Below are 27976 nucleotides of genomic sequence, written 5' to 3'. Positions count from 1 at the left end.
AGGCTGCACAGGGGCACTTGCGAGCAAGTCAGAGGGCTCTCAAACGGGGGCTGAGGTTGAAAGGGGTCTTGGAGGACCCAGGCAGGCGGCTTGGGTGCAAAGCGGTTAGTTTGGCTGGGCGCGGAATGTTGCACCTCGCGATCAGGGACAAGCAGAAGGCAGGGGAAAAATCAAAGCAGCTGAGCCACTCTCCAAGTGGGTATCGGTGATGCGGATGTGCCTCGGCGGCTGCTTGGTGCTGGTGCAGTGGGAATCCAGACTGGGCTCTCACTGTTGGTATTTGGTAAGGGCATCCGGTAACCGAGGGATTGGTGCTGCACAGCTCAGGTTGGTCCTGGTGTCTTCCTACTCGGTAGGAAGTCAGATCTGACCTTCCAGAGCACTAGTTCCATTTCCTGGTAGTGTGCGGCATCGGTCGGGCCTGGGAGCTGCAAGACAGTGGACAGGATTCCTTGTCGCGGTCTGCAAACGAGTAGCTCATCTACTCCAAGGGAGACTGACGGTGGTTTCTGAAGTGCTGGCAGGCTAACCACGGCTTTGGTAGTTCTCCATCTCGCAGGAGTCCCTCTGTCGTGGCTGTCGAGAGAGGGCTCAGGAAGGCAGGGTTTCACATCAAAATCCACATTTCTGCTGAAGTTCTTGCTAGACAGTGACTTCTTCGCCCTTCTTCTGCTGATCTGTCGAATCAAAGTTCTTGGGTTCAGGGGTGCCACCTAAATACTCAATTTAGGGGCGTTTACGGGGAGTGACTGATAGTAGCCATTGGGCTACCTACCTTTAGGGGGTCTACACCCTTTATATGACCACTTCCTGTGGTCATATAGACATAGGGTTATGCCCTGGCCCTATAATGCTTATTCCATCCAAAACAACATGGAGGAATATGAAAGTGGAGACCACATCAGCTGGCCCGCCCTAGCAGTGGTACTGGCTGAATGTAGGCCCACCTCCTAATCGTGCTAATTTTTCCCACCTGTCTTACCACAAAAAAAGAGGGGTCAGGACAGGGGGGTGCTCCTCCATTATCTGGAGAGCCTAGGGGTCTAATAACAAAGGCGGCAGGGCCTTTGAAGGTTCCCGCTCTGGAATTCCCATCCTGCTTGGAGGTGAGAGCACCTCCGCCCAAAGCAGGCTTTCTTCCTGACTTCCGAGAGCGAAGACGCTCACCTCAGGGGGTAAGGAACCTTTCTATGGTGGCTGCCTGGTTGAGACAAGTCCGTCAACACACTAGTAGTCGGTAGGTTTTCAGGGGGCCCCTCTAAGGTGCCCTCTGGGTGCATTTATTAATAAATCCTGCACTGGCATAAGTGTGGTTTATTAAGACGAGGTGTTTGGTACCAAAACTCCTGGGGTACAGTGAAGCCATCATGCTGCTGGGGAACTCGTAATGACGAGTGGCGAGTCCATGTACTCGTTATGGCTTCCCTGAGCACTGGTAATATCGAAGGGTGAACTTCGACATCATTGGGACATATCTACTCTCGCAGATATGCCCACACATGGGTATAATTAAGGCTCCCTGCTTTACGGTTTTACTGATTTTGTCCGATAAATACAGACAGAAAACCATTTATTTTATTGTCTATAATTATTTTTAAATGTGGGTAAAAACGAAAATTGGGTGCTTTTTGAGTGAATATAAATACAGTTTGCCATGAGTGCTGGGCCAAAAAACTGTGGAATGATAGGTAAGGGGTTAAAAAAGAAAGGAGTTTTATTAAAGAGGCTTAAACAGCAGTAGATCTGCACAAGGCGGATACTGAATTTTGCATATTTTCAAATAAATGTATTGATTTATCTTCTGTGGGTGTTCATATCACTGAAACCTAGCAGGCATTCTAGCATGGCTGCATATTGGTTAAATAAATGTGGAAATATACGAGTTTCAGCTTTATGTTTCCCATAAAACCCATAATAAATATGGATAAATACAGAAAAAGTTGCCAAAAATAAAACTGACAAATGTCAAAAAAATAAATACCATAAAACCGGGAGCCCTAGGTATAAAGCTTCTGCCTTAGGGCTGCAAGGCCTACCGTAGGGGTGACTTACCTATGCCACATGTGGTGCTGGCAGACATGGCACACAGGAATGTGAACCATGTCGACGCTTCGGTTTTCTCTGCACCTAGAAACGCAGGCTGCAATGACAGATTGAATGAGCTTGGTGAGGGATCCCTTAAGGTGGCACAATTTGTGCTGCAGCCCTTAAGGACCCGCGTTAGTTTCAAGGCCCTAGGTACTACTTACTGGAGAGTAAAGCAGTGCCAATTGCGGAACAATCGTACAGTTTAGGTAAAGAACACCATTACTTGGGACCTGGTTAGCAGGAACCCAGTACACTTTCGATCAAAGTTCCAACACATACTAGGCAAAAAGTGGGGAGTAACCATGTCAAAAGCGACACTTTCCAACACGAGTGGCTAAGAATAGTTCATGCATTCCATCAGTCACTGTGGTTTTCTTCAATAACGTTTAATGCAGTGCTTTAAATTGAAATATAGAAGTCCTGGTAGTCTCTATTCAGAGCACCTATTTGCTCCTAAAAAGTACTGGTCCTCTCCCATTAAATGTCATGCAGCCGTGCTAAAAAGTGCAGGTACTTCCCCATTCAAATTAGAGTAGTTCGGGTACTCAGTGTCAGTACCGGGCAGTACCTGGCCATTTAATGCACTGGTTTAATGGCATATGACACTTTAGTGCACTTAGTCGTTGGCCAGCCTTATTTGACTTCAACTACCACTTTTAAGTGCAGCCGAGGAAACTTCTGTGGCCGACGGCTGCTCTTTTTACCAGTGTGCCCTGTCTCGGTGTGCAGCACCCATCCCCACCCCACAGCCGAAGAGTGCCCTGAAGCCACGTTATCCACGTATGCAACTGTCTGCCGCAGAGGTAGCTGTCTCGGCTCCACCCCTGTTTGCAGATCAGAAATGTAAGCACGATTGCCACTGTATAGCCGAGACAAATAACGAAACATGGTAGTTTGTTTACTTTTCTGTACATTGCTGTGGTAGAAGGGACTGCCCCTCTCAGAGAAGCGAGCAGTGGAGTAGGGGTGAGGGAATCTGTAACAAGATGAGATCCGTAGGGGAGAACAGAGCAGAGGAGGTGTTTGCCTCTCACTGCTGTGGCGTAGTAAAGCTTCTGCAGAGCTCCCGGCTTAGGAACAAGAGGGTGTTGATAGCCCTGCAAGACAATAACGGCAGTTAATTAACCCCTGCGCCCCCACCCCTCCCCCATTTTGGGTCATCACTTGTGTGTGGCTACATACCTACTAACTCACACGGTGCCACCGTGTGACACGATATCGGCTCCCATCACCCGGTGAGGAGCCGATAACATATGGTGGCAGGGAAAACAAAACGAGATGAAAACCACTGTAAATAGTGGTTTTCCAGCTCGTTTTTCGAGGTTTTGAACTGAGGGTCATCGGAACCAGCCTCAACAAGTTTTTTTCTTATTTTTGGGAGGAGGGGGCTTGGGGTTCAAAAGTGCCTCGTAGGTATTTCTCGGCACGAGGACCCGCCCCCTTCAAGTTGGCAGGTATGTGGCTAGGATCCGAAATTGTGGGGGCAGACAATTAATAGCCATGGTTATCAGCAGGTGTTTCCAATAATGCTTAGTTCATGGATATATGTTAGAAAACAATGGGCAGAAACAAATACTGGGACCAAGATGAAACTTCTGGGGCCCTGTAGTTAAACTGTGCACTAAACAAAAACTCCATCAAATAAACGTGTGTACATCAGTCCAATTTTTGCCATTGGTGAGGCCAGCACGGCTTATTTAACACCAAGAAAGCAATGCATGTTTTGTGCTAGTATAGTATGAGGTCTATAAGGTAATAATTTGCTGTTTTTTGTGAAAGTATATTATGAGGGCTAGAAGTTAATAATTGGCTAGGGCCGTGCTCTTCTCACAGTCCCGCCCCCCTTCCCCCACCCCGGCGGTCAAAACGTTATATTGCATAAAGTTAAACAATACCGAACTTGAACTTTTGTAATCCCTCCTGATCTAAAAGTCTGCCCTGGGAAAGAGGCGGCTGGGTGATGATGACCCACAATCACCATAACCAGGCGATAATTAAAGCATGCATTCCTACACGTTCCTACCGGTGCACAATGGATGCCGAGCTACAAAAGCGGGAAGGCAAACTTCCCGGCCAGCACAAACCTCGGCGGGTGACAACTGGGACCTGGCACCACGTTTTTGTCCAGTGTGAAACGCACTAATGCCTTTCTGAAGCAGCAGGGAACAGAAAACGAGCCAATAAAATGTCGTTGGTCACCGAAGCACACACTCCCTGCGCATTGCGTAATCGGAGGGCCGCTGCGGATACACATTACTCAACAGTAAATAAAGAAACGCGTAGCACAGCTTAACTAGTCAAACAAAGTCATCTAGGGGTCACGTGTGCCGAGTCTATGCATGTAAACGTCATTACTATTTATGACAGACACGATTCACATTTCAAGGATTAAGAACCAGGATGTTTTGACAACATTGTTCTAGGCCACCGAAGAGCAAAGAAAAAACAAGCATTGGCATAGCCAATAGGTCTCACTTTAGGGACCTTCTAAATATTTAGTTATGCAGCACAATATCCACAATATCAACTGCTGCGTGGCTAAACACTTATAAGGTCCCAAAGGCGAGACTTATTGGCTATGCCAATGTTTGTAATTTTGTATTCTTGGGGGAAACCAGGCTAGTGCCAGGAGGGTAAAGGGTGAGTGGCAGGGAGGTGAGGAGTGAATGCCAAGAGGGACAAGGGTGACTGTCAGGCCATAGGGGGTGAGTGCCAGCGAGGTGAGGAGTGAGTGCCAGGGAGATGATACGTAAGAGTCAGGAGGGTCAAGGGTGAGTGCCAGGGAGGGGAAGGGTGAGTGCAGAGAAGGGGGAAGTATGAGTGCCAGGGGTAAGGGGTAGCTGCCAGGCCAGGGGGGTGAAGGACTAGTGCCACGGAGGTGAAGGTTGAGTGCCAGGTCAGGGGGATAAAGGGTGAGTGCCAGGGAGATGAAGGTTGAGTGCCATGGAGGTGAGACGTAAGAGTCAGGAGGGTCAAGGGTGAGTGCCGGGGAAGGGGTGAAGGGTAGCTGCCAGGAAAGGGGGATGAAGGGCTCATGCCATGGAGGTGAAGGGTGAGTGCCAAGGGGGAGAGTAGTGAATGCCAGAAGGGACATGGGTGAGTGTCAGGGAGGTGACAGTTGAGTGTCACGCAGAGTCAATGCTGAGTGCCAGAGAGGAAGAAGGGTGAGTGCCAGGTGCGAGGAGTGACTGCCAGGCCCGAGGAGTGAAGGGTGAGTGCCAGGGAGGTGAGGAGTGAGTGATAGACTGCAAACAGTAGTGAGCTGGTGTCTAGAAGGAGGTGCGGAGATCATCACCCGGTGAGTGCCAGGCTGGCTGACACAGACAGGTTATCAAATAGATGAGATTTTGACTGTTGCAGTTTGTGAATCGCCGCTGCTGCCAGGGGCGATTACTGCCAATATCAATACTGATTGATTTGCAGGTTTGAAAGTCTGGAATTGCTGAAACGTCAGGGTCATTTCGATGGCAGAGCAACAGGTGCTTGCCTAAGTTTTTGATCATCTTATTACTCACTCCTCACATTACTTTGTTGAATATTCTGGAACAGCTGGGCATTAATAGGTATGCGAAAACCTGTTTGGTCTTAGGACTTGAAAAAAAGTGACACTGCACAATGTTGAGAACAAGAATCCCTCCCCCCCAGCCCCCCCTTCCACTCAGGCCAAATGGAAGACTGGTTTAGAGACTTGAAGGTTTAAATATTAGAACTATAAAGAAACAAATACCCCTGGTCCACAAAGCTAAATATATGACTACAGACATGTATGTGTCAGTATCTCACAGAATATCTACAACTGTGACTTGAACTCTGCATGTGCCCTATGAATTTGAATGAATTTTCTTCCAAATTTAAAATGTTTTATTAAAAAATGCACATACAATACAAAAGGAGGTTAGTTGTCAGTCAAATATCATATTTATGTTGCACTACATTCAATTAGTGGACCAACAAGAGATGGTAAAAACAGTTGTTTTTTCAGATTGTGTATATAACGTCTGTAAAGCAGATGTGATTTACACTTGGAAAACGAACCTGGTGAGACGAAAATCTGACCACACAACATAAAAAAGCAAAATATATCACGAAAACCAAAAACGATTAGCAAGACGCACACAGCTGGCGCGTGTCATGAAAGCGGAGTAAAACTGCGCAGACATCTTACCTGAGAGCCGGTTAGCACAATAGTTTTACCGAGGTTCTCACACATAAAGGACAGGGCTGACGCTGTGTAGGCCATCGTGTCGGTACCATGTAAAACCACAAAGCCATCATACTGTTCATAGTTTTTCTGAGAATGAGAAAAAGTTGTTAAAATAAACCATTTTTTTCCCTAGCTAATACAGTACTCATATTTCCCATCATTTTTCCAGCCCTAATGGCATTACCACTCATTAGCACAGAATCGTTAGTAGAGCCAACCTTGGCAAGCTGATGCAATGGTTAAATTTTCTTACTTTGCAAGCCCATGCCACTAAACTAAAACTGAAAAAATCATGCTGCCATCTCAACGTGGTGGCCATATGCTTGCAAAAAAAACGTGAAAGAAATAACCAATTCAAACAATTTTAAATGACCAGTATGGGTGCTTCTCTGAAGGTAAGTGTACTTAGTAGAGCTAGAGAAACACTTACAGTGGTTTTATCAGTTAATTTTCATTGGCGCAAAGAAAAGGTACTCTTGTCTGTGAAGTCCCCTTGCCCCATGCTCCAGACTGTGGTAGGCGGAAGCAAAACGTGAATGACAGTTGAGCCCCTCTGATTATATGGGTGTGTATGTATGTCTGAGTTGATTTCTTTTTTTAAAGATTATAGGAAGCTGGCGAATGAGCTAAAGCAGCCTCCTGGCCACAACCAATCCCACCTGCGCCAAAAAATTAGCAAAATGAAGGCAAAGCCATTCAACAGCTACCTGTATGGGTTAGAGGTAGGTTTAGGTTATGGAACATACATTTCAATGGTGGGAGCAACCAAATCAGGCACGGGACTGGTAGCCTTAGCAGTGAAACTTTACACCTTCTAGAAGCAGTAGGCAGTACAATTTCAGTTGCATTCTATCATTAGCGTACTATTAAAATACTCAGATTTGAAATACAAATGGCAGTGGAGTTTAACGACTTGGCACGGTTTCACAACCTAGAGGTGCAGTAAATAATTAAACAACCAGGATCTCGTGCCTTCGCTTACCGAAGTATTTAAAATGAAATGAGCTACAGGACTACGTAGTCCCCATCATTCAAAGTGATCTTGTTTACCAAAGTTCATAACTGTGGAGATCGTTATGAAAATTAAGCAATAACAGCATTAGCAAACAAATACTGGCAAAAGCAGTCAGTTTCGCTTTTAAGATAAATTGAGCAACAGGTAATTATTGGGGATTCCACAAGAATTAATTGCCACTGACTCAAAACACCAAGGTCTTCAGTTATTTTCGAAAGATGGTCAGAGAGATGCAGGTTCTCAATGGTCCAGGTAAGGCATTCCACACCTTGGGACCCTGACAGACGAATGGCCAGCATCGCATGCATGCCCGTCTGACTCTGCGGACTGTGCAAATGGATAGGTCGCTTGAACGTAGGGGATGAGCAGGCTGATCTGAACTCAACAGTTCTTGAAGGTATCGTGAACGGAGACCTGACCTTGCTCTTCGCACATAGCACAAGGCTTTAAATTGAATCATCCGCTTTTCCACCATGAGCCAGTGAAGCTCCGTGAGGAGGGGAGATGCTGAGGCACCTTTTAGGGAGACTGTAGAGCAGCCTAGCAGCTGAGTTCAGGACTATTTGCAACCGTTTGATGGAGGCTATATCCATCCCCAGATAAAGGGCGTTGCCATATTGCAGCCTTGACAGAATAAGTGCCTGAATAACCGTCCTTTGGGATGGGAATGAAAGTAACCAAATATTTTTCCTCAGCCATTTTAGAACGGCGAAACAGATAGTGGCCACTTTCGCCACCTGAGGCATGTCACTAGCAATCTTTTTTTAAGGTGTCTTTACTCTCACAGTCAGGGCTTTAAGTGGGCCGGGTCTCTCTGGTGCTGAGCACCAGCAGTTTTTTAAAGAGGGCCTTGAAATGGGTCTCTGTCGAGCTCCATTTTGTGCCCTGGCACAGGCGGTCCGTGTTTTTCCGGAATGCAGTGACAGCAGGCACATTAATGAGCGCGTGCTCACACAGCTCAGTTCTCACTAGTGGAGAAGTTATTGCATGAGGTCTTGCCAGGTGAGATTGTAGGGGAAGGGAAATCCTTTAAGAGAGTCATTTTCTCTCTGGATTTCCCTTCTCTTTTTGAAACTCGGGAGCAGCAACATCGTTGTGGTGTCACCAGGGCTTTAAGTGGAAGCTTTTTCAATATTATGTACAACAAGCCATAGTTGCTGCTTATTTATCATATGTAACTAACAACCATTGGTAAAGTCAATAGTCCTGACTTGTTGTAGGTATGATGTTACTAGTTATGTCATATCTGGATGCAATGACAGAAACAGCAAAATACAAGTCGGGCAGCACACTGTGCTAAGCACAGATTTTTTTAGCTTTCTTGTTTTAAGGCACATCCTTAATTACATTCATTGGCCACGCCCCTTTGAGAGACCACCCCCCCCAGTTTATTCATACCACTTAAAGCCCTGCTCACAGTGATTGGTGTGGTCAGTACGGTGTGGATAGGAACCGCCCTATCCTTTCAGACCCATCTCTCAAGATGACGGGTGTGCGTAGTGAGGTGTGGGAAGGGGCTGGCCTCTCTTCTGAGGCCTCTCTCTGTAATGATAGGTGTGCATAGTAAGGTGTGGGGTGGGGCGTGACTATCCTTTCAGACCTCTCTCAAAAGACGGGTCTGCACAGTAGGATGTGTGGAGGGACTGACCTCTCTGCTGAGACTTATCCCTGTAATGATAGGTGTGCGTAGTAGGGTGTGGAGAGGGACTGGGCGCTCCTTTCAGACCGCTCTCTCTGATGACAGGTGTGGGGAAAGACTGCCCTATCCTTTTATGAGAAGCTACAATGGTTCTGTCGGGAAAGAGCAATTGCTTTACAAATAATAAATACATCATAGAGTAGCACGTTTATTCAATGCAGTTGGAACACAAAAACACTGGCAAGTAAGTGCTTGCAAAAGTATTATTTTATGTTAAGTAGAACATTCATGTAGCTTTACAGGTATTTACAAGGCTGTCAATATTCAATGCAATATTGGAGTGACATATTATAGTGGCAATGAGTGCTCAGTGACAGTGGTGCAGTGCATATCGTATAGAAAGGTGGTCAGAATAACGAAGAAGACAATATCTCTGGTGAATAGCACAACTGCTTATTGGTATGAAACCAAGCGACTTGATAGAGCTGAGCCACATACTATCGTCGGCGTTTAGACCCTGACAAAAGTGTTATTGAACAAGTGTCGTGGCGGGTCTTCTTCAGGGTAAGGGAAAAGAATGACAGCCCAACATGGGGGTTGATTCCCTTAGGCGTCCCTCACTTAGTGAAGGCTGCCAGTTGATCTGCACGTTTCAGGAAGGCTCTAGAATACAGATACGATTCAGGTAGTCTTAAATATCTAAGCCAGTGGCGTCATGAGCGGGCCGATAACAGGTAATCAGCTGGTGTGTGAGGCAAAGTGAATTAAGATCCCTAATGGTTAGCCAGTCATAAGTCCTGGCAGTCAGCGTTCACTCCGTGGCCCTATACTTTTATGGAACAAATCTATTTTATTAGACATTTGAATGGTGACACAGCCTTCAGCCTACAACCACAGGGGCCGGCAGCTACAAACAGTGCTTGCCAAGGTGTTCAGAAGGCATTGTATTAGGGCCTACATCTCGGGGGCAGGCATCAAATCGAAGCAAGGCTATTATGTCCAGACTGCCTGTATCTTCAGAAAGTCAATGTGGCCCAAAGCAAGAGTCAACAGAGGGGAAACAACAATGAGAAAAGAATACAAAGAGAACCCCCTCCTTCCCACCCACCCACCCCCCATACCCGAAAAACAAAAAAAACAAGCATTGGCATAGCCAATAGGTCTCGCCTTTGGGACCTTATAAGTGCTTAGCCATGCAACAGTTGATGTTGTTGCACAAAGGATATTGTGATGCATGACTAAATACTTATAAGGTCCCAAAAGCGAGACCTATTGGCTATGCCAATGCTTGTTATAACTGTTGGTGCGGAGCACCAGCAGGACCTGGCCTGCTTAAACCCCTGCATGTGTGTATTGTAAGTGAACGACTGGGACTGCAAAATGGTGTCTCCAATGACATGAAATCATCTGGTAATTTTTAATTGTTCGAGCTCAACAAAGCGCACAGTATGGCCCTCTAATTGCTGTCCTTCTTAGGGTCTGCTGCTCTTCTCTTTAGCTTAACTTCTTCGAACCAGACTTGCCTTTCTTATCTTGCTACTCTAAACAACGTATATACTGGGAAGTGTAGTGTGCCTTTATTGTTCTGTGAGATGGAATGACTGTATACGTTCTTCTGTGCTGTTTGTCCATGATCGGTATGCCCATCTACATAGAGTAACCAGGCAGTTAACTACTATGCCAGATTAAGTGGGCTCCAAATTAGAGCAAACAAATTGTAAATTAAATAAATGGATACGACACAGTTGTGTGGTTCACTTACGCCTCTGGGTTCAACAGCTGTTCGCGCCGCCCTCTTTGCCACAAGCTCGAAGGATTTATATCAGCAACATTGCTAGGGACAGTGAGAGCGTGACATGTGTTGTCCTTCTGTAACTATCGATATTTCTGAAAGGCTGTTGAAAAACTGAAGCCCTTGTTTATGCCACTATTGCACCGGGATTTTATCCTGCAAAAATGTCCTTTAATGTTTCATTCTCTGAACATCACAGCCCTTCTGCTGAGACAATCGCTCTGAGACAGTTGTGGGTTTTATTTCCGTGACCTGCACAGCCTTCCTATGGCAGGGGTGGTGAAAAACACCAACTTATTCCATGTAGGTCTCCGGATCGAAGTCGGAGAATATTAGCGAAATGTCATTGTTGGCGTGTTGGATAAAAACTGCTGCCTGGAAATGTATCTCCTCAGTGTTTGAGCCTCAAAATATTGACCCATACATGATGTGTTTATCTGTGAGTGTGTGCGGGAGGTAATGCGGTTGTACAGGGCAAGTGGAAAGCGGCGACCGTCTTCTTCAATAGCTAGAGCTACTTCTGATTTATGAAAACCACCTGTGGCGATTTATTGCTTAATATATGATTTAGGCACAAAAAGCCAGCCCCGCTGCAGTCCGCACACGCCATTACCGGCAGAAGAGCTGTATCAACAAGTTCTCGGTAAATTCTCATATAATAGTTAATAGTGATCAGTGCTGGAAAGTGGCTTGTGGTAACTCTACAAAACTTATAAATAAATTGTTACAGCATTGTTTCTGTGTTTAAGGTCAATTTCAGAATATATAATAACAAGTGTTGGTCGCGATATGTGGTGGGAGAGGGGGAGAAGCGGGAGTTGTGTGCGCGCCCGCGCGCATTAGAAGGAAATAAAACAAGACGTACGGCCGTGAACGGGAGTGCGCGCGCGCGAAAGTGGAACGCGAAAGTGAAACAGATCGTGGTTCAGATGGCGCCTCGGTGAAAGCTGGCTGGTGCGCGCGCGTGAACGCAAGCGATAGGCCATCAAAAGCATGGGGTAGCACTTTCAAAACCCCGCTTACTAAATGTCTCGCCAGAGCAGCGCATGCGCTGGCTCAGGCGAGACCTAAAGGGGGGGGTGGGCTCCATATCTGAATATCTAGAGTTATAAAGGAGCCGTATTTCCCCAGCCCACCCGCTCTCGCTCCTTTTCCCTAGGGGTCTGCGCAGCACACTGGGGGAGGTATCAAATGCAAAACTTGTAGGAGTTTGGGGCAAGTGACCTCACGGAGATCTTTCGATAGCAATGTATTAAATGGAGCACAAAGTCCGGCATATTGCTCAACTTTCTGAGTCTGGATTAGTGAGCCGTTCCATTGCTATGGTCATCCAGAGGCTATGGATCCAGGCCGAATGATAAGGTACTGTCGTAGTGCCCCAGTGTAGTAGGATCGCCTGACGCGCTGCAAGGAGAGCCAATGCTATTTGCCAACCGCGCAGTGACCTCGGAGGGAAGGTAAGGGGGTTTGACAGCCCTAAAAGTGTGTAGGCTGAGAAGCGGGGTATCTCGGTGTCAAAGGCTGCATCAATTTCATTGAGAACCAATTCCCAGAATCGCTCTAGCCTCTGGTAATGCCATAGTAGGTGCACAAGGCAGCCTGACATCCCACAGCCACACCAGCATTGCTCAGTGTGGTTTTTCTTCCATTGGTGAATCCTAGCAGGGGTGAGATACCAATATGTCACAACTTTAAACGCAGATTCGTTCCCAGCTGTACGATATGCAGTGTGGTGTGCCCTATAATGAATGTTATACCATTCTTTGTCTGTGAGAACTCTACCTAGTTCTGCCTCCCACCTGAGTTGTCCATGAGTGAAAGTTCCTTTCGGATTTGGAGTAAGGAGCATATATAGTTCTGTTATGAGATGTTGGTCGTCCTCTTTCTTCGTCACCCACTGTTCAATAGAGGTAAGTTCACAAGAAGCTCGTGAAAGGTAGGCCCGAGAGGTGGCCCGTGCCGCAATTACACATAGTAATATTCATCTGAGCTGGGGAGGTCAAGATCATGGCGTATTCGGCTAAACAGAATGATACCCTTGAGATCAAACAGGTGTCCCAATCGCTTGCAGCCCGCCTCTCTCCATCTTTTGGCTACAGTGGACTTCACACCCGGGGCGTCATCGGAGAGGGAAATGTGGTGAGGCCTTTTGCAAGTGCTACCTTATCCCACACTTTCATGGCGGCTGCCGTAACTGGGGACGAATAAAGGCCCCAGGAGCGAAGGCGGCGGGGAAGCCAAATTTCTCGCCAGACATCGGCACCTGCCACCGCCTGGTTCATGAAGGTCCAGTGCTTCTCTGACAGCGGACGATTCCATTCCAGCACATAACGCAGATGTGCCGCCTGTAAGTATCTATGGATGAGTGGTAGCCTCACCCACCGTCGTCTCTGGAGCGCGAAAGTTGTGCCACCGAGAGACAGGCTTTGTTACCCCACACAAAACTGTTTAAAGCCAGCTGAAGTGAACGCACAGTGCCAGGTGGCGGAGTCAACGGAAAGGTTTGGGATATATATGAGATGCGAGGCAATAGCATAATTTGTATCGCCGCGATGCGCCTGAACCATAATAGCATATGTTTAGCCATCCACCTAGGGCACTTTGTGTCTGTGCCATTAGAGCCTTGTAGTTAACTTTCAGAGTGTGTGGGATTGGGGTCAAAAGGATACCCAGGTATGGGACTGGGTCATGTGACCATTGCAAGGGGAGCGACCGTTGAAGGGTCTCAGCCTGTATTTGTGGCAGGTACAGGTTGAGGATCTGAGACTTGTTGAGGTTTACCTGAAAGCCCGAAATCCGGCCAAAGGCTTCAAGTTCGTCTGCAGGTGCGAGAAGGGAAGTAAGTGGCTGCGCGAGGGAGAGGATAATATCATCGGCATACAGGCGGACCTTGTGGTAGTTGCCCCCGAATTTGAGGCCCTGAATGTCTGGATGGTCCCGGATTTTCTGTGCGAGGGGTTCCATGTAAAGGACAAATAAAAGGGGCGATAGGGGACACCCTGGTCTCGTGCCCTGGGCAATGCGGAAAGGAGCGGAGGAGACCCCACTGACCCGCACAAACGCCCGAGGGGCCTGGTAAATGCATTGTATCCAAGCGAAAAAACGGGGACCAAACCTGAAACTTCGGAGGACGTCAAACAGGTATGACCAGCATATTCTGTCAAACACCTTCTCCGCGTCCACTAAGAAGAGCATCCCGCCAATCTTAGAGCGGTGGACACTGTCAATGAGGTGTAGGAGGCGCTTAGTGTTAATGCTTCCCTGCCAAGTGGGGATGAATCCTGCCCGATCAGGGTCGATGAGACCAGCCATGAGGGGATTCAGCCGTGAGGCAAGGATGCCCGTGAACAAATTTGCATGGATGTTGAGTAGCGAGATTGGGCGGTACGAACCGCAGTGTCTTGGGTCCTTAGAAGGCTTAAGGAGCACAGAAATTGCTGTCTCTCCCATCGAGTTTGTCATCGCTCCGCTATCTTGGAAGGAATTGAACAAACAAGTGAGTAAGGGGACCAGTTTGTGACAGAGCGTTTTATAGAAAAGAGCAGGGTAGCCGTCGGGCCAGGTGATTTATCTAGTCTCAGTTTAGCTATAGTGAAGATGACCTCTTCCAGTCGAATAGGGGCCATGAGAGGGTCTGCTTCTGACTTTGGGAGAAGTGTGAATTGGCTAGACATTAGATAATCCCGGGACACAGGAACGCCTTGATGGTCGGGGCTATATAGGGAGTGATAGAAACATCGAGATTCTTCAACAATCTGGGAATCCAGATGGAGTTCCTCCCCTGCGGAGCTTCTAAGGAAAGGGATGGCCCGGCAACTGCCCTGGCCCGTAGTTTCTGCCCCAACACCTTCCCACACTTTTCACCTCCCAGATAGAACTTGTGCCGAAGGCGGATCAGGGCGTACTCAGCCCTATCCAGGTCGAGACGTTTAAGGAGGGTTTGTTTCTTTTCCATCTCGCGCCAGACCCGGGGGGCCCTGGTATGTTTATGTATTGCTTCCAGTTCTGCTACCTCCTGTTCAAGGGCTAAGCGGGCCTCCTTGCGCTTGTGCGCCTCAGCAGATGAGATGGCCATGAACTCTCCACGGATGACCGCTTTGAGCGCATCCCATACCGCTGCCAAGGAGGTTGCACGGTTATCATTAAGTTGTAGGTAATCCGTAATCTTGGGGCACACCTCCTTCACCACAGTGGGGAGAGTGTAGAAGAACCACGCGCAATCGCCATCGAGCCAGTGCATAACCAATCCCCTCGGGGCGCACAGAGAGGGAAACATGTGCATGATCTGAGAGGGAGCATACAGCAATTGAGGTGTCTAGTACCCTAGGGAAGAGTGCATTAGAAACCAGGAGCATGTCTAGTCTGAGTGAATATGGAATTCCTTTGTCCCGGAGGTAGGACGAGATGCTTCGAAAGTCTCTCTGCTTCGCTAGTGTCGACGCCGCCAGGTCCCGGAAGAGGGCCGGTGTGTGTCCCCTGAACGGAATCGGTTGAGCCGCTCTAGCCACACGTAAGATCTACACAGACCAACACATCGGGCGGAGGGGCTTTGCCGCCCCAAGGGAGGCCCACATGGTGAACACGATCCATCTGTATCTTTTGGGGGCAATCCTCGCCCAGAATTTGCTGAAAGAGGGATAGGACATATTCTCGCAGGTCATCGCCTTCTGCCTTCCAGGTCACTGCTCGGATGCGAACGTTATTCCTTCGTGACCGGTTTTCCAGATCCCCCGCATGGGCCTGGAGGTCCAGCTTTTGGTCCCGTAGGCGAAGGACCTCCTGCTGTAGTTGGTGCAGCTTATCTTCTCTCGCCAATTTGTGCTCCTCCAGTGCAGCTACTCTTTCACCCACCTCATCTACATCTCGGCGCACTTCTTTGAGGTCGGACGCAAGCTGCCCTTTCAATTCCAAGCTGTCATCCTTAATAGCTGAGAACAGCTCTAACATGAAGGCTTTCGTGGCAGGGCTATCTGCTTTGTCACTCAAGTCTGTTTGCCCCTGGTCTTTAGATGCTCCTTGAGATGTTTGAGCCCCCAGGCTACTTGAGCAATAGTTCCTTAAGGGACTTCTCCCTTCTTGCTCGGGCTGAGGCCATTTCTGCACTCTGGGGTGTCGCGGGCAAGTGGAGAGCGATCGAGGGCTAAGGCCGGAAGTCACACCGCCAACCCTGCTACAGAGCTAGGACCATGTTCTAGGCCTAGGTGCAGGTTAGCACACCGCTGGGCTTGTGGGGGCAATCAGGCCTTGTTGTCTCTCAGGTTGCGATGCCCCTGATGGTGGAGCCTGTCACAGGAGCCCCAGGAACTGTGGGTCAAAATGTCCAGACAAGCGTAGGACAGGGTGATGAAAGGATTCGGCAGCGATCCAAGGACCCCTTTCTTTGGTCTAGTCGAAATCCTGAATTCCACCTTGCAGGGGTAGCTGACCAAGACAAAGAGCCCCCCAGCCACACAGCCTCAAAGATCGGGTAGGGGGGGGGGGCTCTGGCCCCTCTAGAGGCTCTCTTGCAATGTTCTGAAGCCTTGGGGATCGATGCTGGATCGCCCTGTGAGTGCATCAGCAGGCCCTGCAACCCGCGCCTCAGCTCTGCACAACTCACCAGAGAGCAGCCGACCACCGGGCGAGAAAACAGTCGCAGGCAGGTGTCTTGAGCTTTCCCCTGTCCCGGTGGACCTCTCAATGAGGTCTCTTCTCCCCAGCAATCAAGTAGGGCCCCCTCGACTGGATTGAGGTCCTCACAGTCTGCAGCGGTGCGAAAAGCAAAATGGCGGGCAGAGGGCCTCCAGCAGGCAATAGTGCTCCAGCTCAGCATGCCTCGCCGCTTCACACTTCATTAAAACGCCTGACGCGTTTCAGGGAACCACCCCCTTCCTCATGGGCTGCCACTGAGGGGCTTGTTTCTAATAAAAGGTCACACATGAAATTGATGCAAAATCGAGGGCCTTCATTGCAGCCCATGAGGAAGGGGGTGGTTCCCTGAAATGCGTTGGGCGTTTTAATGAAGTGTGAAGTGGCGAGGCATGCTGAGCTGGAAGCCCGGAGGGCAGAGACCTGTAGTGTGCCTCTTGAATGCTTAGGGCACTTTGAGGAATGAGAATATATATATATATATATATATATATATATATATATATATATTCACATACACACACACACAAACACACACACATACCCAAAAAAGAAGTGACTCAAACAGATGGAGTCACCAAAGAACAAAATTATATTTCCACTACAACGTTTCAGCTTCCGTCTTTTACACAATGGTTTGCTCAGTGGCTGCACAGATGACACAGCTGAATTCTCTCTGGAGTACAGTAGTTCTTCCTTTAAGATATAACTGACTAATATCGACCACTCAAATTAATTTCATATTTAACTATACTAATTCACCACCAATTCTTTATGGGTTCGGAGAAGCAAGCTACTCGCCCAAAAAGTGCTTCAACACCCCATCAGGGGTAACAAGCGCTATATAAATGCAAACCGTTTTCCCTCTTCTATCCCTCCGCCATCCTTCTGAATCCAAATTACAGACTAAAATAACCACCACTCAAATTACCATCATGTTTCACTATACTAATTCAAAATAATCCTTTATGGGTTCCGGAGTAGCGTGCTACTCGCCAAAAAAGCGCTTCAACGCCTCATCAGGGTAGTAAGCGCTATATCAATGCAATTACAATACAAAATATGTTTCACGGGCCGAATCTTCAAATCTTATAGTAAATGATCCACATGGGTAAAATGATTGGCTACAGGCTGGTCAAGTTTTTTTATTGCTGATTTGTGGTTCCTGAATCATTCACTGTTTGGCTGACATATTTTCTTTTTTAAAGCTTTGCGTTGGCACTGAATCACATAAATAATGCATGTTAAGCAACTTGTAAGATGCTGTCTTATTCCATAGGTTCTTCTCATAACAGAACTAGTTCCTGATGAAGTTTGTAAAAGGTATTCATAGGTGATACACAGCAATGAAGCCCTGCTTTGTTGCAATTTGCTTGAGTTCAGCTCTCACAATAAGAGATCGTAAATTGGGAGCTCTGTGGTAAGCAATCACCGAGGGTTTTGGAAAAACATTTTGCAATTTTTCACAAATAGACAGTAAGGGAAAGCTTTTTTGCATGATATTTCTGTAGTTGGGAGCTGATGGTAGTCAACCACAAATGGAGTTCTGCCACTTGTTTCTGCTGTTGGTAATCCAAATAAGTGCTTCCCTGGGTAACTGCAAAGGGTTGTCAATTTGTTGTTGTATGATATGCAGATGGTAGCCTCACCTTTTAAATAATTAGCGAGTTCCCGTAGATGGTCTTCACAGGTGGCCTCATTGCTACAGAACCGTCTTATTCTGAGTGCTTGGCTGCAGATGATGCTGAGTTTAGTGTGCACCTATATTTCTATGCGACTTATTGACATAGTAGTGTTATTTTAACCACCATGCGTTTGTGTGAATGAACACCTTAACAGCAGCTGACACATGCAATTAACAACCTTTTTTTTTAGTTTCAAGCATCTATGGTGCTCACTAAAAATAATGGTGATGTTAAACATAGTGTGTTTTCTGTCATGATTTTTCCACACACGGTCCTCTCTCTACCTGTATGACTCCTTTCACCATGGTGTACATAAATTGGTTGAATTGTTGTCACACCCATACCCGTGATCAAGGAGACGCTGTTCTCCAAAACGCCTTTTGACCGATGTAATTTTCGTGTTGCATTTCTTTAATAAACCGTAATCAGAATAAAGCTATGATCAGACCTGTGTATTCTTTTTGGAGCGCGACGTAGCAACAAAGACCGTGTTTGGATTACTTTTCGGCATCACACGCCATAAACCTCAAGTTATCTGTTGAAGCGGCCGGGGGTGTGTGTGAAAATGGCGAGTGGAATATATATCAGCGAACAAAATCCAGCACTCCTACACCGGAATGACGACACCGCAACCACCAACTTGAGGTTTGAAAACCTTTAATCCATTTTGCTTGGGGCTACACACATCCTACTTAAAAAAAATCTTTTTTTATAGGGGGACCCTTTAAAGTTCCCCATTAAAAAAAAAATTACTGTGCATTTAAATAATTTGATTGGTGGGGACTAGAATATATGTGTATATATATATATATATATATATATATATATATATATATATATATATATATATATATATATATATATATTGAAGCTCAAAAAGCACCAAAGCGTCGCACTCACAGGCGGGTGCTCCCGTTGCGAGGGTGCACTCGCAAAACCAGTACCGCTCAGCCTCCCAACGCGGCAATCACCCGCAGGACGAAGGAAGCACTCGCAGGGGTCTCAATTCAAAAGTTTATTAGCTCACAGCACACTGACGCGTTTCGGTCGGAACCTTCCTCGAAGTTTACCGAACCGACAGAGGCGTCTAACATATATTCCCACATCCGGGTCAAAACCATAAACATAGGACTAGCCTATGGGGCGGGGAGGGAAACACAGTAAGGATAGGCGCCATCTTGGAATGTCTCAAATCATTATACACCAAGACTAAAATACAAAATAAAGCCCAGGATGGGCATGGCTCGCAGTACACAAATATGTGGAAACACAGTAACTTACTGTTATTACCAGTAAAAATGAATAAAATAAATAAATAAACAGTATATCCTAAAGAAAGGAAAAAATATGTAAATGTACTCGTCCTTCCAATATATCTACTGTATAAACCCCTTCCCCCCGCACAATCTCAAATACGTGATCACATGCATCACCAATCAAGCCCTGGATGGGCAAATGCATTAAAGATCCAGGAGGACCCGCACTCCTAACATTCATCTTGAGGGCAAAGACAAGTATAACGGACACAATCAAAATACTCCAAATTCTGGTGGAACCCAGGAAATACAAGCGGTCTACCCCAGAAGAGTATCAAAAAATGATAAATATATATATATATTTATCACACCAAAATCCCCAGCAGTGCAACCATCCAGGGGAGCGGCGCAGAACCGGGAAACAGACTCCATAGGCAAGGCTTAATGCTTAGTGGTGTTTATTCAGAGCATCAGTTGTCCAAATGACGCGTTTCGGCCGCCAGACATGCGGCCTTGATCACATAGCGCCTGTAATGGTGAAAGTTTGCTTTATATACAGTGGGAAGAATGGCAGTATTTTCACTATGTTCAACACAATGATTCAGCAGATTTACTACGTGTGGTAAAGCAACGTGTGACATCACAGAATTACTACAACTGGTATGCTGTAAGGCATCTAGACATAGTAGTAGGACTATAAAAGCTGAGCACATACATCAGAGCCGGTGATAGCCACAGATAAGCTGTGTCTACCAACGAGGTTAATTGATAGCTGATGTTACTGGTCAATGGAGAAATATAACAGTGTAATGCGCTAACTGGTGAGCGTTGGGAACCCCGTGTGTGTATTTAAAAGAGCCAAATGGGTGCTACAAGTGAATAAGCATTAACATGTCATGGTATGTAGCACGCGGCATAGGTGGCAAGGTATACAGCGGCATCTGTTAAAATATATGTGTAATGCGGCTGCTCGGCGGGAAATCAAACTTTAAGCAAAGTGCCCTATGAAATATGTGGCTCGTGGGTGAGTGAGGGTCCTCAAAGGACGGTCTGTTCACTTCATGTCTAAATGCGCTAGATTAAAAAATGTGATGTGTTACACCACACACTAAAAACCTTCTAGTGTGATGCCTGCCACTGTTCATGTCGGTATGAATATGAGCAGGCCCTGACTGGCCATAGCGCGCCGCACGGGTGGGGGCTGGTTTTGGGCCCCTGGGGGCCGTTTTTGTTACAGGGCCGTTTTTGCAGCATAGCTGCAAAATCAGCCCTGTACCAAAATCGGGCGAAAACCGGCCCAGTCAGAGCTCGGCGGCACCTCCATGACCCCCCACACCCCAGTGGGGAGGGGTGGCCGGCCGAGCACTTTGCCGGGCCGGTTTTGTTTCCCAGTCCGACCCTGAATATGAGGGAAAGGTAACGGTGATTACGTGAGCCTAGTGTGTGTGTATATACATAATGAGGCTGGCGTGCGAGTGCTGTATGCGCAAATGTACAGTGTGATTCGTGGAAGTGGTACCAGCCTCACAGGCATTGGAGTTGATCCATACTGCCTAATGTGAACAAAAAGTGAAATAGAAACGTCCTGGTAAAGAAATGACTACCATCTTGAATCTTGCATAAAATAAGATAAACATAATATCGTCTGTCTAGCAACAGAGTTAAGCCTCCACCTAACTCTCAGAATGTTACACAATGTATGGGGCCAAACAGCAGAAAAGGGAAAGTGCCCAAATTCTGTCACTAATATGTTAAATCCAACTTGACTCGGAAGTCCATACAACGTGCACATATAGCTGTATAAATACTCCGGTGTAAAATAGCTAAGGCTAAATTCAAAACAGTGCTAAACATGACGATATGAATCTGTGTGGATGCAGATAAAATGAGGAAACCAAAGGCAGGAACACGGTTAAACAGCTACAGTGAGAAAACACAAATAATTACATTATATACAATCAATATGCCAAGGAAAAATAGGAGATAAATAGGCAGAGATCATGTCATACCAGTGTGTGGATTCAGCTATGTAGTATGACATAGACATGTGTGCGTATGGTGGTGGGTCATAGAACGTGGTGTAAGTCCTCCGTTGTGTTGAGGCCTGATGGTGCCTTGGTGTTAAATTGTAGTATGTATCTACTTTCTAACTGCCTCAACAGTTTCTCCCGGTTGCCACCGCGTTTGAGTGGCGGAACACAGTCAAGTCATGTGTCCTTGCAAAATGAAATGTGTTGGCAGTACCACTAATGCAACCAAAAAAAGAGTACTGGAACATATGCGGGCTATAACCAACAAAGACCCTCACTATCCGATAGTTAGGCATTTTGAACTTTTTCATCAGTCCAATAGCAACCTACTATGCTTCTTTGCATTGGAACAAGTACATATCGGCCCTAGGGGAGGTAATAGGACCCTTGCTCTCCGTAAACGTGAGTCCAAATGGATAATTAATCTCGAAACCAAGTACCCAAAAGGCCACAATCTTGATGAAGAACTTGCCTATCATTTAAAAGACTAATGTACTGTCTAAACTATGTGCATTTCTTTCCTATCTGTACTTGCCTGTTTTTTAATTTTTTCATTTTTCCATTATACTGAAAACTGTTTTAGTGCTTTTTTCCATGTATTTTGCTTCACGTACAACACAACACTGTTTATATTAAACTTTATCTGATTTTTTAGGTGGAAGGGATTGGCTAACGGCATTCGGGAATATTCATCTGTCTTTTATATCCCATCCCCCTTTTCCACCTGGGTCCTGTTTTTTCAGATAAGAACACTTAATATTTTGCACTTAATTTTTCTATGCACTTTCTATATCTCTTTTCTGACACAGGGAGCATTTCGTTGGTATATTATGTATACATGTTGGTCCATCGTTGAAATATACACATTATGAGTTGTAGGATCATGTTCATTTAATATTTTTGATTTATTTCATGTTTAATAAGTACAATTCCTATAGAATTTGGGCACTATGCCTTGTATGGATAGCTTATGTCAGAGAGACAAATTGGACACTATGTCGAATGAATTGTATAATTTGTTTGAATACATGTATATATTTATGTACATATGTAAATACCAAAAATAGTCTCGAAACAGGCGCATGGATTGTACATATGCTAAAAATGTCTTAAATATGAACATGTGTAACCTACAGTGATATATATATTTTTTACCATCTTAAGATGGCCGCCAAGGTTTAGATGTAAACACTAGTTATCAAACTATGAGTCCTTTGTTAGTGTTTAATACCTATGTATAGACTTCCTGTTTCAGCAAGCAAATTGTGTGATCAAGACAGCCTTCGCTGTTGAAACGCGTTACCTTGCTTAATAAACTGAGGTTATCCCAAGTGCGAGTCTTTCTTTGAAGAAAAGATTTCTGTGGTGGATTGATTGCCGAGTGTCCCGCTCGGTTTGACTCGCCATCTGTGAACGGGCCGCGGACTTCGTGGAAAACGGGTCTTCTTGGTGTGTGTATATATATTATATATATATATATATATACACACACACACACACATATACATACTAGCAGCCCGCCCCGACCTTGTCCGGGAGCAATCAGGCTTCCCCGACCCCCACCCGCCCCAACATAGCAGCCCGTCCCGAAATGAGTGTTCAGGGCCCCCCGCCATGAGTGTTCAGGGTCCCCGCCCGCCCCGGCCCCCGCCTGCCCCGACATTGCCCCTGGAGCCTTACCTCAGCCGCCGCTCCTCCCCCGCGCTCCTCAGTTCACCGCTCCGCCGCTCCTCGCCGCTGCTCACCGCTCCTCCCTGCCTGTCCGCCGCTCCTCACCGCCTGTCCGCCGCTCCTCACCCCTCCTCCCAGCTTGTCCGTCGCTCCTCCCCGCGCCATGTCCGCCGCTCCTCCTCGCGCTCCTGGACGCCGCTCCTCCCCGCGCTCCTGACGTCGGCACGCAGTTCGCGGCCGGCGCTTCTTCCACGGGACTACTTTTTTTTCCGGCATTTTTTTTTAAATAACGTATATTTTTTTACTTTATATAGCCTATGTCCATCTGCACACCCTGACGATTACAACAATGTATCGGGTGTGTGGATTGGCGCTGTGGTTTCCGAGTTTACCCGCCTCAAAGGTTCAAAGTTCTTCCTTTATAATAGTAGTATAGATACATACACACATATATATATATATATATATATATATATATACACATACATACACACACATATATATATTTGTACATACACACATATATATACATACACAAATATATATATATATTATATATATTACATCACTCATGCATATATTTAAATATTTAAACATTACTCGCTAATAGAAGTATTCACTAAGATACACTTAATAAGCCAGTTAACCAATCAATGTTTTTTTTAAAAACACTGTCATGAGTGATGCAATATGTGACGTCATCAGCAGTGCATTACAGACGTGCAAGTTATAGTGAGTCCAACTAACTATAATGTGGGAATTTCAATGGTTTTATGCGAGTAAAATTTCCAGCTAACCATAACTGGTGTGAAACCTATGGTTTTTTCAGTATATATATATATATATATATATATATATATACATACACATATATATACATACACATATATATACACACACATACATCTATATACAAATATACACACACACATATACACACATATATATATATACACACATATATATACATACACACATGTATACACATGCACACATATATATATATATATATACATGTTATACCAAATTGCCCTAAGCATTGAGAAGGCACACGTCACCTCCCGCCTTCCAGGCTGTTGTGCTACTTGCATCTATCTTCCCCGGCATTCTATTATCTTTCGCCGACGCGTTTCGGGGCCAAGCCCCTTCATCTTGGGCGTGAACAAACGAGCTTACAACCTGCATGAGTGATTGCTTGTTTTTATTTCACCTTAACCCCGCCTCCATTGTCACGTGTTTGATCGATTACGCGGGGTGTTGTGGGGCATGTAGTTTGCCATGCAGGAATAAGTTCGAATTTGTAGGTTCAATTAAAGTTCCATTATTACTCTGAGTGAGTTCCAGGTAGGATTGGTGCAAGCCCATCATGCACATGGGGACGTGACACTGTTGGCAGCTCGGATCAGTTCCAAACTTCAGCTCCGTGCAGTCGATGGAGGGCGTTTCCTTCAGCTGCCGGTGGTGCCCTTCTCCACGGCCAGGCCGCCGTGCGTTAATGTTATACCAAATTGCCCTAAGCATTGAGAAGGCACACGTCACCTCCCGCCTTCCAGGCTGTTGTGCTACTTGCATCTATCTTCCCCGGCATTCTATTATCTTTCGCCGACGCGTTTCGGGGCCAAGCCCCTTCATCTTGGGCGTGAACAAACGAGCTTACAACCTGCATGAGTGATTGCTTGTTTTTATTTCACCTTAACCCCGCCTCCATTGTCACGTGTTTGATCGATTACGCGGGGTGTTGTGGGGCATGTAGTTTGCCATGCAGGAATAAGTTCGAATTTGTAGGTTCAATTAAAGTTCCATTATTACTCTGAGTGAGTTCCAGGTAGGATTGGTGCAAGCCCATCATGCACATGGGGACGTGACACTGTTGGCAGCTCGGATCAGTTCCAAACTTCAGCTCCGTGCAGTCGATGGAGGGCGTTTCCTTCAGCTGCCGGTGGTGCCCTTCTCCACGGCCAGGCCGCCGTGCGTTAATGTTATACCAAATTGCCCTAAGCATTGAGAAGGCACACGTCACCTCCCGCCTTCCAGGCTGTTGTGCTACTTGCATCTATCTTCCCCGGCATTCTATTATCTTTCGCCGACGCGTTTCGGGGCCAAGCCCCTTCATCTTGGGCGTGAACAAACGAGCTTACAACCTGCATGAGTGATTGCTTGTTTTTATTTCACCTTAACCCCGCCTCCATTGTCACGTGTTTGATCGATTACGCGGGGTGTTGTGGGGCATGTAGTTTGCCATGCAGGAATAAGTTCGAATTTGTAGGTTCAATTAAAGTTCCATTATTACTCTGAGTGAGTTCCAGGTAGGATTGGTGCAAGCCCATCATGCACATGGGGACGTGACACTGTTGGCAGCTCGGATCAGTTCCAAACTTCAGCTCCGTGCAGTCGATGGAGGGCGTTTCCTTCAGCTGCCGGTGGTGCCCTTCTCCACGGCCAGGCCGCCGTGCGTTAATGTTATACCAAATTGCCCTAAGCATTGAGAAGGCACACGTCACCTCCCGCCTTCCAGGCTGTTGTGCTACTTGCATCTATCTTCCCCGGCATTCTATTATCTTTCGCCGACGCGTTTCGGGGCCAAGCCCCTTCATCTTGGGCGTGAACAAACGAGCTTACAACCTGCATGAGTGATTGCTTGTTTTTATTTCACCTTAACCCCGCCTCCATTGTCACGTGTTTGATCGATTACGCGGGGTGTTGTGGGGCATGTAGTTTGCCATGCAGGAATAAGTTCGAATTTGTAGGTTCAATTAAAGTTCCATTATTACTCTGAGTGAGTTCCAGGTAGGATTGGTGCAAGCCCATCATGCACATGGGGACGTGACACTGTTGGCAGCTCGGATCAGTTCCAAACTTCAGCTCCGTGCAGTCGATGGAGGGCGTTTCCTTCAGCTGCCGGTGGTGCCCTTCTCCACGGCCAGGCCGCCGTGCGTTAATGTTATACCAAATTGCCCTAAGCATTGAGAAGGCACACGTCACCTCCCGCCTTCCAGGCTGTTGTGCTACTTGCATCTATCTTCCCCGGCATTCTATTATCTTTCGCCGACGCGTTTCGGGGCCAAGCCCCTTCATCTTGGGCGTGAACAAACGAGCTTACAACCTGCATGAGTGATTGCTTGTTTTTATTTCACCTTAACCCCGCCTCCATTGTCACGTGTTTGATCGATTACGCGGGGTGTTGTGGGGCATGTAGTTTGCCATGCAGGAATAAGTTCGAATTTGTAGGTTCAATTAAAGTTCCATTATTACTCTGAGTGAGTTCCAGGTAGGATTGGTGCAAGCCCATCATGCACATGGGGACGTGACACTGTTGGCAGCTCGGATCAGTTCCAAACTTCAGCTCCGTGCAGTCGATGGAGGGCGTTTCCTTCAGCTGCCGGTGGTGCCCTTCTCCACGGCCAGGCCGCCGTGCGTTAATGTTATACCAAATTGCCCTAAGCATTGAGAAGGCACACGTCACCTCCCGCCTTCCAGGCTGTTGTGCTACTTGCATCTATCTTCCCCGGCATTCTATTATCTTTCGCCGACGCGTTTCGGGGCCAAGCCCCTTCATCTTGGGCGTGAACAAACGAGCTTACAACCTGCATGAGTGATTGCTTGTTTTTATTTCACCTTAACCCCGCCTCCATTGTCACGTGTTTGATCGATTACGCGGGGTGTTGTGGGGCATGTAGTTTGCCATGCAGGAATAAGTTCGAATTTGTAGGTTCAATTAAAGTTCCATTATTACTCTGAGTGAGTTCCAGGTAGGATTGGTGCAAGCCCATCATGCACATGGGGACGTGACACTGTTGGCAGCTCGGATCAGTTCCATATATATATATATACATGTTATACCAAATTGCCCTAAGCATTGAGAAGGCACACGTCACCTCCCGCCTTCCAGGCTGTTGTGCTACTTGCATCTATCTTCCCCGGCATTCTATTATCTTTCGCCGACGCGTTTCGGGGCCAAGCCCCTTCATCTTGGGCGTGAACAAACGAGCTTACAACCTGCATGAGTGATTGCTTGTTTTTATTTCACCTTAACCCCGCCTCCATTGTCACGTGTTTGATCGATTACGCGGGGTGTTGTGGGGCATGTAGTTTGCCATGCAGGAATAAGTTCGAATTTGTAGGTTCAATTAAAGTTCCATTATTACTCTGAGTGAGTTCCAGGTAGGATTGGTGCAAGCCCATCATGCACATGGGGACGTGACACTGTTGGCAGCTCGGATCAGTTCCAAACTTCAGCTCCGTGCAGTCGATGGAGGGCGTTTCCTTCAGCTGCCGGTGGTGCCCTTCTCCACGGCCAGGCCGCCGTGCGTTAATGTTATACCAAATTGCCCTAAGCATTGAGAAGGCACACGTCACCTCCCGCCTTCCAGGCTGTTGTGCTACTTGCATCTATCTTCCCCGGCATTCTATTATCTTTCGCCGACGCGTTTCGGGGCCAAGCCCCTTCATCTTGGGCGTGAACAAACGAGCTTACAACCTGCATGAGTGATTGCTTGTTTTTATTTCACCTTAACCCCGCCTCCATTGTCACGTGTTTGATCGCGGCCTGGCCGTGGAGAAGGGCACCACCGGCAGCTGAAGGAAACGCCCTCCATCGACTGCACGGAGCTGAAGTTTGGAACTGATCCGAGCTGCCAACAGTGTCACGTCCCCATGTGCATGATGGGCTTGCACCAATCCTACCTGGAACTCACTCAGAGTAATAATGGAACTTTAATTGAACCTACAAATTCGAACTTATTCCTGCATGGCAAACTACATGCCCCACAACACCCCGCGTAATCGATCAAACACGTGACAATGGAGGCGGGGTTAAGGTGAAATAAAAACAAGCAATCACTCATGCAGGTTGTAAGCTCGTTTGTTCACGCCCAAGATGAAGGGGCTTGGCCCCGAAACGCGTCGGCGAAAGATAATAGAATGCCGGGGAAGATAGATGCAAGTAGCACAACAGCCTGGAAGGCGGGA

The 27976-nt window shown here is 46.8% G+C and overlaps 1 protein-coding gene across 1 annotated transcript in view; it reads right to left on the bottom strand.

Moving 5' to 3' along the window:
• ASPG (asparaginase) overlaps positions 1-27976 on the bottom strand; it is a 354315-nt gene that overhangs the window by 187091 nt on the left and 139248 nt on the right. The window contains 1 exon segment of the mRNA XM_078660269.1: positions 6254-6379. Coding sequence (XP_078516395.1) covers positions 6254-6379 — 126 coding nt within the window.

The sequence above is a fragment of the Lissotriton helveticus genome, chromosome 9 (assembly GCF_964261635.1).
Source record: "Lissotriton helveticus chromosome 9, aLisHel1.1, whole genome shotgun sequence".
Taxonomy (NCBI): domain Eukaryota; kingdom Metazoa; phylum Chordata; class Amphibia; order Caudata; family Salamandridae; genus Lissotriton; species Lissotriton helveticus.
This window is presented reverse-complemented; position numbering and strand designations above follow the sequence as displayed.